Source organism: Pelodiscus sinensis, chromosome 1 (assembly GCF_052426305.1).
Source record: "Pelodiscus sinensis isolate ZL-2025 chromosome 1, ASM5242630v1, whole genome shotgun sequence".
In the NCBI taxonomy this organism is placed as follows: domain Eukaryota; kingdom Metazoa; phylum Chordata; order Testudines; family Trionychidae; genus Pelodiscus; species Pelodiscus sinensis.
The window spans coordinates 201,597,118-201,614,848 of NC_143052.1; the positions used below are offsets into that span (position 1 = coordinate 201,597,118).

General features: G+C 41.0%; 1 protein-coding gene across 2 annotated transcripts in view; it reads left to right on the forward strand.

Annotated features, from left to right (window-relative positions):
* Positions 1-17,731, forward strand: part of SRPX (sushi repeat containing protein X-linked) — a 74,276-nt gene that overhangs the window by 26,920 nt on the left and 29,625 nt on the right. Inside the window, exon 2 of one of the 2 annotated variants that reach the window (XM_006133935.5) lies at positions 10,276-10,335. The exons of the other annotated variant lie outside the window; for it this stretch is intronic. Coding sequence (XP_006133997.3) covers positions 10,276-10,335 — 60 coding nt within the window. The remainder of the gene's footprint in view (positions 1-10,275; positions 10,336-17,731) is intronic. 2 annotated transcript variants of the gene reach the window in all.

Below are 17,731 nucleotides of genomic sequence, written 5' to 3' on the forward strand. Positions count from 1 at the left end.
ACACTGCTTAAGATAAAATCTAAAACAAGTTTATTAACCACAGAGAGATTATAAGTAATAGAAAATCAAAGCAGGTTACCCAGGAAATTAACTGTAAATGCAATCTAAACCTTATGTACTAGATAGGATTTGGATCAGCAGTATCTCATTCTGACTGATGATACAAACAGACTTGCAGATTCTTGAGGGACAGGCTGTGTTTGCTATGCATCCTGGGTTCCCTAGTCCAAGTCCAGTGTCTTCCAGAACTTTTTTGGCATGTTGGGTTGTGGGAGAATGAAGATGACATAACGTCACTCCTCACCTTAGATAGTTTCTCCATAGGGTGGGAATCCTTTGTTCCAACCTAAGTTTCCAGCCCAGCTTGTGGAGAAATACAGGTTCCAAAACGGAATTCAATGTTGTGTGGTCACATGTCCTTGCATGTCTTACTGAGCAATGGCAGCCATTATTCTTAGAATGGCTGACATGTTCCCAGGGGAGGACAAATCTTTCCCATGATCCGTTGCCATGCTGGTGAGGAATTAGCACTAACTAACTAATTGTTGTGCCCGAAAGGCTAGCCATGGGTGTTTCCAAATTCACAACATTTTTTAGTAATACATAGATAGCAAAACTTCATAACTTCACATGCAATGATAACACCTACAACCCAACAGGATATTAATGTTCAACAGATTAAGATTTTTTTAGAATGATACTTTACAAGGCATACTTTGTACAAAATACCACATAATTGTATTATCGTACTATAATTATATTACTGTGATGTATGTGGGGTGTAGAGTGGCATGGCTCTTATTTCTGAACACACTATGGTACACTTGATACATAGCACCTCACAGTCCGATGGAACTCTGGTATAATAATAATAAATAAATAAAAACTTTGCAGCTTCTCTGCAGCTTCCATGTTCTGTTTTGCACTCTGTTCCTCTGAACTCATGCTCAGGACTGTTGTCCTGACTTTACTCAAGTAATAGCATGCAGTGTAGCCAGTTATTGCACCCCATGTGGAGGTCAGATGTTATACTGTATTTATCATAAAAAGTTACAGTAGGGTTGGAAGGTGAATCAGGATATGTTATTTTCATCCTGTTTTTATAGATTTGCTGTTTATATTAATGAAAATGTTTAATCATTGCTTTGGTTAAAAAAAAAAAAATCCTGTGAATTCTCTAGCTCAGTTGATACTTTAGAAAATGTATTGTAATCTCAAATGTGAACTGGGCTTGTCTGAGCTATTCTATACAAAATGAACACCCAATAAAAATTCAGTTTCAGTTGGCACTCCCTAAAAGGTATCCCCCATCCTAATTTTTATTCCTCCACCCATTCTAGCACTGAATGAATCTGAATAAATAAAACTAATACAATCACCTAACAGATTCAAACCTGCCTTCCTTAATTTGTGTGACTCCCTCAAAGACTAAGATAGATGTGAAGAAATTAGTTAAATATTTCCTCGCTACTCATTCCTCTACTGCCAAATTGTGTTTTACTTTTCAGTGTATTTTGTGAAGTGCTGTGTCCTCTTAGAGGCACACATAACATTAAGCACATGCTTAAATTCCAATGACTTCCACTAAGGGTACGTCTAGACTACAAGCCTCTTTCGAAAGAGATCTTCTATACAGCCCCAAGGGTCTTGAAAAAGCGATCTGTTTTTTTGAAAGAGAGCACCCAGGCAATCTGGATGCTCTCTTTTGAAAAAGCCCTGTTTGTGTTCAAGAACAACTTTTTTCAAAAGAGCTCTTTCGAAAAAAGGCATTCTTCCTAGTAAAAGTATGTTTACCAATATTGAAAAAACGGCCCCGTTCTTTCTATTTAATTTTGAAAGGACACAACAGCAGTCTAGATTCAGGTGAAGTTTTTTTTTAAAAAAGGCCACTTTAAAAAAAAAAAAAACTCAATCTAGACACACCCTAAGTGCTTTGCAGAACTGCGACCAGGGGGCAAACTATAAATAAGAAGTGTATGTTTCTGATACAATCATATACAACCTATATTCACAACAATTACTGCCGCCTTCTGCAAAATTGGTGACCATTCTTCCTGCATTCCTTTCCTTCCTCCCTAATATCTCTGTCCAACTTACAGGTTCTCAAAATTTAGTTATCCCGGCCTTCCCGGAAGAGGGTCTGCAGAATTAGACAAAACGGGTTAGCTTCTCTATTTATGCTTTTTTACATGGTTTGTATTACTATAGAACATAAAAATTCTATTGTGAGTAAAGAGAAAAATTAGAGGAGACTTGATTGCAGTATTAAAAATTGATGAATGAAAACAGATTAGCCCTTTTTTGTTCTTGTGCTTTAGGGTATAAACTGGTCATCTGGTCAGTTTGGGACAATTTCCTAAACAATTTCTAAGCTGTTTCCTATGGTACAGTTTACTCATAATTGGATTAATGAGCAAAACAGGGATGTAAATGAGTAACTGGTTATCTGGTAAGCATCACCATTACCAAGTGACGCTTACAAGTGACAGGTTAACTGGCATCTAACTGGAGTAGTCTCCTGCCAGTGGGTTAAATGGTTAATATTTTTATTATTTTTTTTACTCCCTAGAATAAAGGGTATGGCATGATTCACACCTTTTTTCAGAAGGTTCAGGTATTGTCAGGGATAGGGACAGTAGACCAGAGTAGATGAACATACAAGCTTATTTTGTAAACCTTTAATTCCTAGGTTGTATATGTGCAAGGACCTTAGCAGCAGATTTGTGTTGTTATTTTGGTTCCCCTGTGAGAGATGCCACACATCTGAATTTAGAATCTGACTTTTGAAGTGCTTTAAAAAAATCAAGCCTCAAAATGTGAAATGAACTGATCCTCTCAGAAAGATGTATTTAAGTAAATTAGTTCTGTATTTAAGGCTGTAAACTTCAGTAGACTATAAAACTGCAAGTGGCATATTGTCCTTGGCTGTTGATTTTACTGTGTATACTATACTGTAATTTTATATAATCCTCACACATCATGGCAAATCCTGAACAAAAGAATGAGTAGGAGAGAAAATCTTGAAGTAATATGTCCAGCTTATTTGGCAAAAATAGCACTGGGAAGCACACCCAAACCTTTCTTTATTATTTACCAGTAGAAATACCCGGCATCGCCCTTGGAAAATATTGTAAAGGGTGTGATGAATGAACTACGTCAATTACATTAACTTAGCATATTTTATTGGAAATACTTTTCTCTGATATATTACTTTAAGAAATTAACATAGGTATGCTTACAAAATGACAAATCCCATAGGGTCTCTCTTCTCAATCCCCACAATCAGAAAGGCCCGTCTTCCCTTAAAGACTCTATGCAAACCAATGCCTGCAAACTCCTTGCCAGAAGCCCTGAGAAATGGAGGGGCTCTGCAACAGCAGGAAGTCTCTGCTCCCCAAGGAGTCACTCCCCAAGTGCCTTCAGTGTATGCTCCATGTGGCAACCTGAATGGAATTCCTAGTGGCAGCTGGACTAGTTGCATTGATCAGACAAAGCAAAACACCTTCAGACCAGGTGCAGTTAGTGATATCTACATGATCCAAACGTGCAGCACCTGAACATACCTGTTCTAATGAGACTAGGCTGTTCTGAGTGTACCGTGTCCTCCTCAGGGTCCACGGTGCTCAAAACCGTGTCCTCCTACCCACCTCCTCTGTACTGTGAGCTGAATCCTACAAAGTGCATAATGCCTGTGGCACTTGCTGATAACGCACACAGCCCTGCCAGGAGAATGCACGCAGCCCAAAGGAGGGTGAGTGATGAGAAGGCTCGTTTAGGTGTGGGGAGAGGGAAGCAACTTTAATTTTCAGAAGGGGTTCAGTTGGAACCCAGCTGCGTGAAGATGTTGAGAGGCTGTGATAGCTGGAGGCTTCTCCCAGCCACAATTAGCAAGGCTAGACCCCACCAGCATCAGCCACATTTGGGTCTGTCCTGGAGACCTGCTGGTGCACTAGTATAGGGGTGGTTGCTGATTCTCTGCCGCACTGCAGCCTCTCCCCCCTGGGCTTTCCCTTGATGGTGCTGCAGGTGCCCACATGCTTTATCCTCTAGGATCTCATAGTTGCAGTTTATGAGACACGCTTAACAGAAAAGTCCAGCAAATGCCTATGATCAGGCGGTACTAAAAGCTAATTATCAGTGGATCCAATTGGGGCTCTGGGGGAACCAATTTCGAGATATAACCAATCCAGTTATTTAAGTTAGGAAATCAGTAGTATCAGTGCAAAATTTGGTGTTTCTAGCTCTTACCGTTTCGGAGATCTTCCAGGACAAACAAACAATCTTTCAGTAATATTTATAAGATTATTTCTTTAAAGTTTGTCTCTTCCCCCTAGTGTCAAGCTGGTGAATGGAATACTGCCTCTAAGAATAAAGCCTTTAGTCTATTTTAGCTTGTAACCATGTTTGGGACCACTTCTAAGTGGTGTAGTCCTGTTTGATGTTTTGGCACCAAAGCTAACATTGTCCAATTTCAACAAATTGTGGAAATTTATGATTAGTTTCAAGTAATATGAAGGTTATTTTAGTTGTGGGCTTAATCTGACAACACAGAAGTGGTCCCTGAAGATTCCCTCTCATGTTAGTCTTAGTAAAAATAACTCTGTGGTCCCTGGCCCAACCCCTCCTTCTTTTTCTGGCTGTACTTTATTATTTATTCTAATGTTAACACAATATACAATAGAACCTCAGAGTTGTGAACACCTCAGCAATGGAGGTTGTTTGTAACTCTGAAATGTTCATAACTCTGAACAAAATTATTTCAAAAGTTGACAAATGAACATAGACTGAATACAGCTTTGCAACTTTACTATACTATACAGATGAAAATGCTGCTCTTCATCTTAATGTAAATAAACACTGAATTCCCATACCTTGTCAAATCTTTTTTTAAAACTTTCCCTTGTATCAGTTGTTTATATTTAATCCAGTACTGTACTGTATTTGCTTTTTAAAAAAATCTCTGCTGCTGCATAATTATGTATTTCCAGTTCCAAATGAGATGTGTGGTTGACTGGTCAGTTCGTAACTCTGGTTTTCGTTATTTTGAGGTTCCACTGTAATGTGTTAGATGTTGTTCATGTACAGAGGAGGGCATAGTCCCTGCTTCAAAGAGATTGTAATTTTAGATTCTGATCCAAGCAGATGCATGCAGATGTACTTTTGCACCATGCAGTCCCTCATTCCGTTACAGGGTTCCACATAACTCCAGGTTCATCCATGTAAAACCACTTGCAGGTATAAGGCATATCCAGTAATGGGACCAAAGATTTACCTCTTGCACTCCCATTATGCATATGAATAGTCCAATGGAGTTTAACTGAAACCCTTGCATGTAAAGATACTCACATGTAGAAGTGTTTCCAGGCCTAACATTTCATGTTTTGTATTTAACCTTCACCACCAATTTAATGTTTAAAACTTGTATTGTTTATGTTGAACCTTTGCCCATTTTTAATAATTATTATTTAATAATTGACTTTAGCAAGGCTTTTGATACAGTCTCCCACAATATTTTTGCCAGCAAGTTAAGGGAATGTGGATTAGATAAATGGACGGTAAGATGGATAAAAAGATGGCTAGAAGGCTAGGCACAGCGGGTAGTGATCAACGGCTCGATGGCAGTCGGTTTCTAGCGGAGTGCTTCAAGGTTCGGTTCTAGGACCGGTTTTGTTCAATATCTTTGTTAATGACCTGGATGGGGGGATGGATTGCACCCTCAGCAAGTTTGCGGATGACACTAAGCTAGGGGGAGAGGTAGATAAGCTTGAGGGCAGAGATAAAGTCCAGAGTGACTTAGACAGATTGGAGGATTGGGCCACAAGAAATCTGATGAGGTTCAACAAGGACAAGTGCAGAGTTCTGCACTTGAGACGGAAGAATCCCAAGCATAGTTACAAGCTGGGGACCAACCAGTTAAGTAGTAGTTCTGCAGAAAAGGACCTGGGGGTTACAGTGGATGAGAAGCTGGATATGAGTCAGCAGTGTGCCCTTCTAGCCAAGAAGGCTAATGGCATATTAGTTTGCATTAAGAGGTGCATTGCTAGCAGATCCAGAGATGTCATTATTCCCCTTTATTCGGCTTTGGTGAGGCCACATCTGGAGTATTGTGCCCCCCACTATGAAAAGGATGTGGACGCATTGGAGAGGGTCCAGCGGAGGGCAACCAAAATGATTAGGGGGCTGGAGCATATGACTTATGAGGAAAGGCTGAGGGAGTTGGGTCTATTTTGTCTGCAGAAGCGAAGAGTAAGGGGGGATTTGATAGCAGCTTTCAACTACCTGAAGGGAGGTTCCAAAGAGGGTGGAGAGAGACTATTCTCAGTAGTGACAGATGGCAGAACAAGGAGCAATGGTCTCAAGTTGTGGTGGGAGAGGTCCAGGTTGGATATTGGGAAAAACTATTTCGTTAGGAGAGTGGTGAAGCACTGGAATGGGTTACCTAGGGAAGTAGTGCAGTCTCCATACCTAGAGGCGTTTAAGTCTTGGCTTGACAAAGCCCTAGCTGGGTTGATTTAGTTGGGATTGGTCCTGCCTAGAGCAGGGGGCTGGACTTGATGACCTCCTGAGGTCTCTTCCAGTTCTATGATTCTATGATTACTGTAACCCTGGTGATCTTGAGCAAGAAGCTTAGTATGACTCTGTGCATAAGGGAATCTTGTAGCATAGAAGGTGAACTTCTGAACAAACTGAGGGAAAGCAAAAGTCCTCTTAAAATGTCCTCTACAATCTGGTTTCCTCCATCTTCCTTCTGCCATAAACCGTACAATCTGTTAGGAAGATCATGTCTAGCTAATCATGTTTGTAAACTGACGGTGCGTTTTACACACACCCCTATACATTCTTGCGTGCCTTGTTAATAGGTAATAGATGAAGGACATGACATTTATATGGAGATCATTAATGACTCTGAGACGTAATAAAAAAAAAACCTGTTACCTACATCCCTGCCTGTTTTGGCATTGTACTTTGTATGTATAAATTGAACCATTTATTCATAAAATGCACTGTTTGTGAATCTGAACCCTTTATTGTAGTGCCTACTGGTTCAGTGAAGTAGTCACAATCTCATAAGTTTGACCTTATTTTGTCAGTTACTGTAGTAAGGCCCCATGATGATTAGGAGGAGTGCTGGCTAGCACTCAGTGACTAAAGGGTTAAATTTAGGTAGCTAAGGATGATGCACCGGAGTCAGAAGAACCAGTGGGATGCAGTGTGGAAATTTGAATTGTAAAAATTACCTGCTTGCCCTCTCCCTTTGTGTGAGCTTTTAAAACCAGAAGCTGAAGGGAGGATGATTTAAATCCAGGCAGGATTACCATGGCTCCAGTAAATCTGGGGCATGGAAATGGACTGGACTGTGAAGGGATTGTGAGTAAATAGGGGGGAAATGTATATTTAGTTGCGATTGGGGTATTTGCTTTGCTTTGTTGTTTGGTTAAGCTTCTCTGTGTGGATTCCATGTGCTTTCCCACCCCCATTCACCATATCTACAATGCAGCCCAGAGAGCCTATGTCTTTTTGTGTTTTAATCTGTTCTTTTCTCAGTTCCTCTGTAACACCTAGCAACCAAGTATGTTTTATCAAGTATATCTTTTTGTTTTGTTAATAAAATCACCCCCCCTTTTTAAAACGATTATTTGATTCTTATGTCCTGAAAAGTAACAGGAGATCTGTGTGTGTGCTTGCCTAGACTGAGAGGTCAGCTATGAGAGATTGCAGTTGTTTTCCTGTGGGTTTTTTGTCTTTTTTTCAAACTCTCTTGTGGTAAAAGAGCTTGGGGTACTCCTTGGGAACAAGTTCAACTATTTCTTCCTGGTTTTCAGGGTTTTAATTCACTTGATGGTGGCATCTTATCTCCCAGTGCCAGTAAATCTGTGACTCTTGTGAGTTTTTGTAAGCAGAGCCTATCGAGGCAAGGTATTTTTAAAGTCTCTTGCAGGCCCCCATCTTCTGCACTCGAGTGCCAGAGTGGGGAACAGCCCTGACAGGCCCCAACCCAACAAAGCACTTGAGAAGTGCTGCTGAAGTCTGTGGGACTGTCCATAGACTACATCTGTGTGCGTAGGTCCCCATTCAGCAGAACATTTTACCATATGCTTGACTCCATCCCTATTCAGCAAAGCACTTAATTGTGAGTAGTTCCACTGATGACCTCACATACTTAAAATGAAGCATTTGCTTAAGTGCTTTGATGAACTGGAGCCAATGTAGCGTGCTGCATCAGGGTCACAATTTAGAACATTTTAAGCGTATTTGGCAGGTCGTATGCCAAAAGTCTGTTTCACAAAATGTATTTTTTAAAAATGTTTTAAGGACATATGTACACAAGTGCCTCGTTTACTTATGCTCGACAAATTACACACAAGGGTATAATTAGTGAGGGGCAATCTGGGCTACTGAGTGGACCACATGAATGGCCTTCCTTCATCTCAGTGGGCCACAAGATTGTCATAACTAAGATGGTCTCCCAGGATAGGGTAGTTTTGCTAACTGAGCTTGCATACCTAGAATTTATGGGGTGTGCTGATGGAACTGTAGTAGTGCTTTGATTGGCAGCAGAGGGAGTGCACAGCTCTCGCAATGTTCTGGACAATTAGCCCTCGCCTCACTTCATGTGCCCTTGTTTTATGTGCACGTCACTGCAGTAATACCAGTAGGGGAAAAAAACTACACAGACAAAAACTAACAGAATCTGACAACCCCGTGCGTGGGCAGTGGTAAACAAAATGTCTCATGGGCCACACATAGAACTCCAAATGGCCATATTCATCCTGCAGGTTGCCTATCACTGATATATTTTCACATATTGATTGTATGTAATTTATTGCCTGTACATACTAGTGTGGTCTGTATATTTGAGAATTGTACTGTATTGGTCCAATGTATTGTTTCAGTTCCTTTGCCAAATGTTTCTCTGAGTTTCTTTATCAAGTACAGACTGATAGTTAGGGACAGTCATTACCAATCATTTTCTCTTGGCCTGAATTTAAATCTATTTAAATGTTATGCTCTAATAAAATATATGTGAAAAAGTAGACTCTCCTCCTCAAATTTAAACTTGCTGATTATTCTGTGAATACCAAAGTCATTTTTCCTAAAGCAAATATGATCATCAGAGTCCATAGATGAATCTTGATAATAGTTTCTTGTTAAAACCAAAGTGTTTTATTTTGTGGCTTTTGCTTGTACTTAGTTGGAATGAGAGATGCAGCCAGTCTTTGCGAGACACTGCCAAATATAAAGCATGCCATGGATGTGTATTAAACATAGCATTGTGCTCCTCAAATATTCATATTACTTACTGCTGTAATAACATTATTTAGCATTTCATAGCAAAACATTGAGCAAACATTAAGTAATGAACCTTCTCAACACCCCTGAATGGTTCGCAGGTGCATTTCTTATTTTAGAAATGGTATAAGATCAAAGAGTCTGCACAGCTTGCCTTCCCATGTGCAGACATAAATAGGCTTGGACAGTCGGACACACGGGAAGTGCAGACCTGAAAGTAAAAACTGTACATTAATAAAGCTGTTTTTCCTAGAGGCTGGCATCAAAGGAAAACAGAAGAGGGGAGTTATTGTTGTTTCTGTTTTTAAATACGAGGGAAGTGTTCGGACACTGCCTATGATGATATGTACCTCTCTGCAAGACAGATTGATTTTGCCTAGCCAATGGAAGCTGCCGTGACTTTGACTTCAGGAGTGGCTGCTGGTGAAAGTAAGCCAACCTTTAGCTTGAGTGACCAAGGAAGACTTGATGCAACACCAAAAAACCTTTTGATAGGGTAGGATTATGTTTACAGGGAATATAATCAGTGTTTTACTATGGCTGTTCTTCAGTCACAGGCATTTAATGCAGCTGGTTGGTTGGCAGTTTTACTACAGCTGGTTGGCATGATGGCTGTTAACAGCCACTTAACTATGGAACCATCTTACAGTGAAATCACTGTGTTGTCTGACTCCCCTTGTCAAATAACTTCACATTTAGAAGTTCCTTCTATGACAAATTATGATTTGCATTTTGCAATACATGTTACATAATAGCAATCTGAGGTATTCGTTTAACTCAATTATAAACAGTTTTACTCTTTCCAAATTCACTATAAACTGGTTCCACTATAAATCTAATGATCATGGAAGCTTATGCTGTCAGCATTGCTTAGGTTGTTGCATTCTAATCTGACTTGCACGTCTCTGCAAGAGCTTTTCCTATTCTTTTTTAAAAATATATTTCCTTTCTTGCTGCAGTTTTTCTTTTCATTTTGTATTGTAGGATCAGGATATTCACCCACAGAAGATGACGAAGATGTGTATGCGCGCAATAGATACAAAGGTGAATGCTTGGCTTCTGTGCTAAAAAGGATCAGCTGGTTGCTGGGAGAGCTTCTCTCTTTCCTTCCTGCATCATAAAGTCTTAGAATGATCCCGCTCCGTGTTTGTGTTCAGAGTTTCTGAGAAGATAAGCTTTTTATTTTTTTCTAAACAATGGAAAATGGAATGAGTACTGTGTATTGTTTAGCTTGTGTGAGTAAATTGCTAGTTTTTATTGCCTTCACTCTTGAAAATCAAGCTGCTAGCTCATGAAAATTAAGTCATTTTCTGCTTATTTCATATCCCATAACCAAAGCCATTAATGATAATTAGTGTTTCATATCGGACCTGTTGATGGTAAGTTATGGAAATACGTGAAAGAGAGCTCGATTTTTAGAAGCTTCTTAATATAGTCCTTCATACTTCAGGTAGGCATGTTACAATTATGGTTAATTGGAGGCTGAGCTGGAGGAGCTGGCCCACCCAGCGCAAGTGGGTGGTTGTTCCCACCTGGCAAGGACCATAGCACTGCAAGTGGAGAGTGCTTCAGCCTGCCCAGAGCAGCCCATGATGTGGTGGACTTGGCTGGGCTAAAGCAGCGCTGTGCTATGCCACAGGCAGGAGGCCACTGCAGGGTCCACCGTGCCACAGGCAGAGGCCCCCTCCAGTCCTGCCAGGCCCATCACACCACACCACACCATGCTGTAGGTGGGGGGAGCCATGTAACCAGTTAACCAATCGACATTTAACTAGTTAACCAATTAAACAAGATTTTACATCCCTAATTTCAGGTTCATCCTGCAACTTGGAATGAGTAAAATGTGTTCACTAATGAACATGCTTTGATCAAAATGGACATTAAACAAAATATGCTATCACCATAGTGAGAGAATGGAATTCTGCATGTATATAAATCAGATTCAGATTTTCTTTCCTATTCCAAACAAGTTTACTGACCAGTGTGATCTGATAGAAAAATCACTGGTGAATCTGACACATCTGTACTCAGGTCTTGAAGAATCTGGTTCCACACTCAGCCTCATACCTTCGTCTCTACCCAAAAAAGTCATTTTACTGAGGGTTTGCATCAATAAATTTGTCTATGCACTTGCAAGAAGACATGATATTGCATTGTTGAGAACCTAGAAATATTGGGCATTAGTGTAGCTTTCCTTAATGTTGGTGCTGGAGAGAGAATAAAACAGGATTTTTACGCCAGGATATGCTTGCAAACATCAGCTATTTATGAGTACCAAAGGAGAAGATATAGACTACTGCCCATCCTATGTTATTTATTTTATAATTATTTATTTTGCTCCCCCATCAGAGTGTATCTCAGTATGAAAATCCTCCATGTAAAAGTATAATCAGAAAAACTGTATTTACTGCTAGCTTTTTATGGTAAATTTGTTGAATTTTATCTTTAATATTTAATTCTCTGTAGTTTCTTAAAAAAAGAATTCACATGATTTAGTAAAGATAAAGGAATGCTGGCAGGACTGTGGATAAGTGGTCAAAATGTAGACTCTGCCTAAGAACTGTCTTTTAGAAAAGTGATCCAAAACAAATTATTTCAGTGGTTGCAAGGATGTCACAGTGGTTTGGGAAACACCGTGGTGTATTCACACAAATATTAAAAACTATATTGAATTTGGAAACTCAGATGTGAGCTTTAGTAGCAGATTAGACAACTCAGATCCCAAAACCAAAGACATACAGCTGAGAAGACCTAAATTGTATTAACTTGCCTGCACTTATTTGAGCTGAGAAGTGGGTTACTTAAAACATAAAAATAAAACAGACATGGACCTGAGTTGCTAAGATTGGATCTGGATCAGAAGTTCACCAAACTTATCCAGGGTTTTGGTTATGGACCATCTCTCCTTGTAAAAATTTCATAGTATCAAATATACTAATCACTATGCATGCCTTTTGAAAAATGTACATTAGTACATGCCCACACGGCATGGTGCGTATTTGCATATTAAGCAGAGTTTTGTAAACCTATCAGATTTTCAGTTCACAATGTCTGCAAATTAAACCCTGTAGTTTATTTGCTAAGGGTTGACCACATGTCAAATCCTGATCCTCATCTGGATGTTTTTCAGCTAATTTAGACTTCCAAGAAAACATCCCCTACTGCATTCCTTTCCAACAGGTTAGTTAAGAGTTCCCTTCCTCCCTTCTTATCCCTCCGTTCATCTTCCTGTAACCATGCCTTTGTGGGTCACAACTGAGAATACCAAATTCAGGACAAATGGCTGAGATATAGGGCAGACAATTCCCAAAGCTGATGGGATAAGATATACCAGACCAGCAACAAAAGTAAACTTCTGTTTCACCACACTGGCTAACAAAAAGTCAGAAAAGCAGTTTCCTTAGGCATTCTAGTCCTTGTGTCACTACCAAAACCATTTAACTTAATGATGAGTGGTTATGTAAAAACAATTTAATCAAATAATTAAAATCAATTTAATCTGATCTCAAAGGACCAACCACACATCCAGGTCAATATATGCCTCCGATTTTACTCACTAATCACACTGTGGCCAGTCCTACAGTATCTATAATCTAAAAGTTCTTTTATAGAAAAAGGAAAGGTGAGAGTTATATTGGTTAAAGGAGTCGCATGCATACAATCATTGCAAAGTTCTTGGGTCAGGCTTGAGGCAATGATGGAATAAACTGCTGGCTTGTTAAGTCTATAGCTGCTTCCAAACCATTGGTATGTCCCCAATCCTTTGGTTAAAATGCTTCCATTAATACAAATTTATTGTTCAGAGGTTTGAGCAGGCAAGCGTCTGGAGCAGGAAAGAGGCAAAATAGTTTTGTAGCTTCTGCTGTGTGGAGGAAAATCCATTGTTTATTCAAACAAAGCCCTCAACACAGCTAGTAGAAAATAACAGGGAACAAGGTGGAGTTTGGCAAGTCACTTGTCCATGCATGATTTCTCCTAGACATAGTATAAATCATTACCAGTACCCCAAGCAGCATGTTAGTCACAGGAAAGGATGTTCCATGTAGGTAAGCATCTTCCATTGTAAGTTAAATATTCCTTGATGAGCCGCTTAATTTAAATAGTCCCTTCAGGATGTGCTGGCTAACTTGCCATTACCACAAGATTGAACATACTTGAAATACAAGTGTAGAGCCAATAAATAGTCAGACTTCAAATACAAAATGGTACATGAATACAAATAACATAATTGTATTCAGCAAATCATAACCTTTCCATGGGCATCTTATATGCCACATTTATCCAAGATTTGTTGCAAATATATGACAGTGGTTGCAACAGTCATCTATATGGTCATATTTTAATTAGATAACATCACAGTGCCTAATCAACCAGTGGGCCCCATTGTATTAAAAGGTTCAAATGCATTTTGCCTTCAGAACTTACAGGAATACTGGTCCAAATCCAGCATTTTGACAGTGCTGACAGACACTTTGGTAAGTGCCGCTGTGAAGAAGAATGTTTCTCCCCTGACCTGTCAGATGGCTGCTTTACGTAGGATTCCCATGAGGAGAAAAAGCCTCCAGAGTGCAGTATTTCTCTGTTCACCACAGCACACAAGCCTTTAGGCCCTTAAGGCCACATCTACACTGCAGCTGGAAGTGAGCCCCCCTGCCAGAACAGACAACCATGTGTTGGTAGGACTTGAGCTAGTGTGCTAAAAATAGCCATGTGGCTGTTGCAGTTCTGTCTGAGAACATGAGCATGTAATTGAGTTAATTGAGCTTCAGAAACACACTATGCTACTTTAAAATGTTTTTTTGTGAAATAAACTAAAACCCTGGCAGTCACACACTTTTCCATTCTCAGTCTCTCTGCTTCCACTCTCCAGTGCTGTTTCTGTGGTTCTGGTAAAAGCACGGTAGAATGTATGTGGAATTTTAAATTTCCATTGGAGGAGACCTAAAAATCTCTCACCATTTTTATCTAGAGGAATTATACACTGAAAAAAAATTACAATGTGTGTGGTAGATGAAATAAGAGCACATTAAATATGCTCATGGAACTGGTCCCAAGCATGAGGAAAAACATTTGCAATGCAGAGATTAAATTAATCGACAGCAACAACAGAGCCAATAATAAATATCTATGAAACTGATTCCATTTGGAAAAGACAACTTTTAGATTGCTCTTGTGGTTTTGCCACTGTTTAGGAATGAGGTTCTGGAAACCTTCCCAGATCCTATAAAGGCTCATTATATGCCTTCTGAATATTGCATGCTATGTGATGTTTCAGTGCTTGTCTTCTTTTTGGCCTACACTTCTACCTTCTTAGCTGTGTCCTTGTCAAATCCCAGAGCTATACAGAGTCACAAGTCATTATCTGGATAGAAGACATCTTCGGAAAACTCACTTGTCTCTCACACCATGCTCCTCCCTCCCCAAAAATAAGTTGTTTTGGATGCCTAGGAAAGGTTGGTAGCTGACACCGTCAATTGTATGTACTGAATCAGTGCCCCAGCATGTATTAATGAAAGTTTTGCTCATGGAGGATTTCTCTTGAATATGTATAAGTATAGTCTTGGCCATCTATAGTCATTACATTTTTGTTAATAGGTCAGTATGGGCATTAATTCCAGGATTGTGGCCAAATTCCAAATCTCCCTGTGATCCATTAATTCTCATGTCTGATCAGTACTGTATTTTAGCGAATATAACCCGCGGGTTATATTTGTTTTTACAGACCCCGTAGTATACCCCGCAGGGTATACTCAGGTGTGGGGTATGCAAAACTTCTTTTACTCATCTGGGGGTGAGTGCGGCTGCGTGGGAACCGGGCAGTGAGTGTTTTCCATGCTGGGAGGCTTGGCCTCTGAAAGCTACCAGGTGGGTGAGTGCTCCCCCGCCCGGATCAGGCTCACAGGCAGGCGTCACAGGGCACAGTGCCGGGCAGGCCATGCAGCATATGCCTTGGAGAATGCCCCTAGAGCGCCTCTCGGCTGAGCCTTTGCTGGGCTGAGGTGGAGAGCTGCAAACACCTTTGCCCCCGTAGAGAGCCGGGGCCGGATTGAACAGCCTGCGGCTGAACAACGCGGGGAAACTTACAGGGGGGAGCGCAGCCCCGTAACTTTTTCCTGGCGTGGCTCTACCAAAAGGGAGAATGGGGGGCAAAGTCTTCCCGGGAGCCCAGCTCGCTCTCTGGGAATACTCCAGAGCAGGGGCAGAGGCATCCCCAGCAGAGGCGCAAGGTGGGAGGCTCCCAGCCTGGGCTGACACAGGGAAAGAGCCCGGAGCCCTGTCCCGGGTGGCGGGTGGCCTGCGCTGCAGATCACTGCAAATCACCCGCACTCCCTGGCAACCTGCTTGCAAATCCTCCTTGTAGCCCCCTTGCCACACTTCGGAGCAGCGGGAGGCTGCAGATGGCCACCGTGCACAGGAGTGGGGGCAGGCAGGAATATATCCGCACCCAAATAAACCCCGCCCCCTGCCCCTGCAGGCTATACAGGGATTTCTAAACCCAAACGGCAAAAAACGCGGGGTATATTCGCTAACAGACGGTACTTGATGCCTTAGAGCAGAGGAGGGGAACCTTTTTTGTGCCAAAGACCACTGACCTACAGAAAAATCAGTTGGAGGCCATATGCAAGTGAGGGAAAAAAAATCCAACAACTCTTACTGACGTGGCTCCCAACTGAGAAGGAGAAAGACACTCTGCACATTCCCCTCACACACCAGAGGCTAGGGGGACCCAGCACTAATAGATATTGTGTGGTGGTGAGCAGCGGCTGGAGCATCAGCATGGGCTCCCTAATGCTGGGGTGTGTGTGGATTCAGGCAAGTTGGGGGACACACGCATCTGGCCCCCAGGCCTTAGGTTCCCCAACCCTGCTTTAGAGGAAGATGAAGCACATATTTCAGGCCAGTTTTCTATGTTTCTCCATTTGTATGCAAAGTTCTGGAATGGGCGTTAGCAGGGGACTCAGAGGGTGTATGTAGTCTACAGGGTTTTTTCGAAAAAAGTGGCCTTTTTCGAAAAAATGTCCCCTGCTTCTAGACTGCTGCTGCATTCTTTCGAAAGTAAATCGAAAGAATGTGGCAGTTTTTTCAACTGTGGAAAACCTCGTTTTACGAGGAAGAATGCCTTTTATCGAAAGTGCTCTTTCAAAAAAAGGCGCTATGTAATGCAAACTGTGCTTTTTCGAAAAAGAGCATCCAGACTGCCTGGGTGCTCTCTTTCGAAAAAACGGCTTGCTTTTTCAAAAGTACTGGTTGTAGTCTAGATGCTCTTTTTTGAACAAGCCTCTTTCGGAAGAGGCTTGCAGTCTAGACGTAGCCAGACATTTTTTAGCCAGAAGATTCTTCTGTTCTGGCCCCAGTCCTCAGCACAACTTGGAGCAGCTCAGCATAGTCACTGAAATTTGAACGGCTTAGCATCAGGAAACTAGAGCAAGGGTTGGTGGGATCAAAGCCAGATTATCCATTAGGCACAATAGGCATAGTGCCTACAACGTTTAGGCCCTAAAAATATTCATCATTGACTCAAAAATAAGAAAACTGCTAAATCAAACTTACTAATTTGCTATCGTTAGTCAACAAACACAGGTACATTGTCATATCTGATGATTGTAAGCACCGTCACTGCATGTGCAAGGCTTTAGGTTACCCACTGTGATTCTTTGAGGTTCAACCTATCCCCAAAATGGGTAGTGTCACCACTTGCTCTGAAACTCTGAGATTCTTAAATGCTATTCTGTTGTGGCTCACAGTCCTGACACCAACAGCTGGCAGACAAGCAGGGTAACCCCAACATTGTCCGATCCCAATTTTCTTCAAAACTGTCTGTCCTATAGGGTCTAACCTTCTTGTTGAACACTTGCAGGAGTTCAATTCTCTGCTCCTTTAAAAGACAGTACACTGCACTTATTAACATAACGGGGGTTGACAAATGCTCCACTTCAGTCCAAACGCTGAATTGGCTTATGGTAAAAGCAAAACAAGTTTTTTTAACAAAAGGACATAGGTTTAAATGATACTAAGTAGAAAGAATGGTGATGATAATGGTTACAAACCAACAAAAGTAAAAAATGCTTCTAAGACTAAAATTTAACTTAGCTAAAGTTCTTGTCCAAGATGGCTTTGTTCAACTTGCATGTAAATGTGCCTTTCTTTGTCTTTGGTCACACCTTCTTATTTTAGAATGAAGTACTTTGAAGTACATCCCGCGCCACTTTCAACAGCAAAAATTAAAAGTGTACAGGCAATAGACGATAGGGCATTTCTCCCTTATATATTTATATATAATCTAATTTAAAGGCCTGCAATTGTGAGAGTGCCTAGGATATACAAAGACCTTAATCCGGCTGTGGCTGAGACATAAGAATGAAATGCTGAGCAGTGTGAGAGAAGCCCTTATGCAGAGTGCTGCCCAGAAAAGGAGACAGGAAAACTAGACCCCTGACAG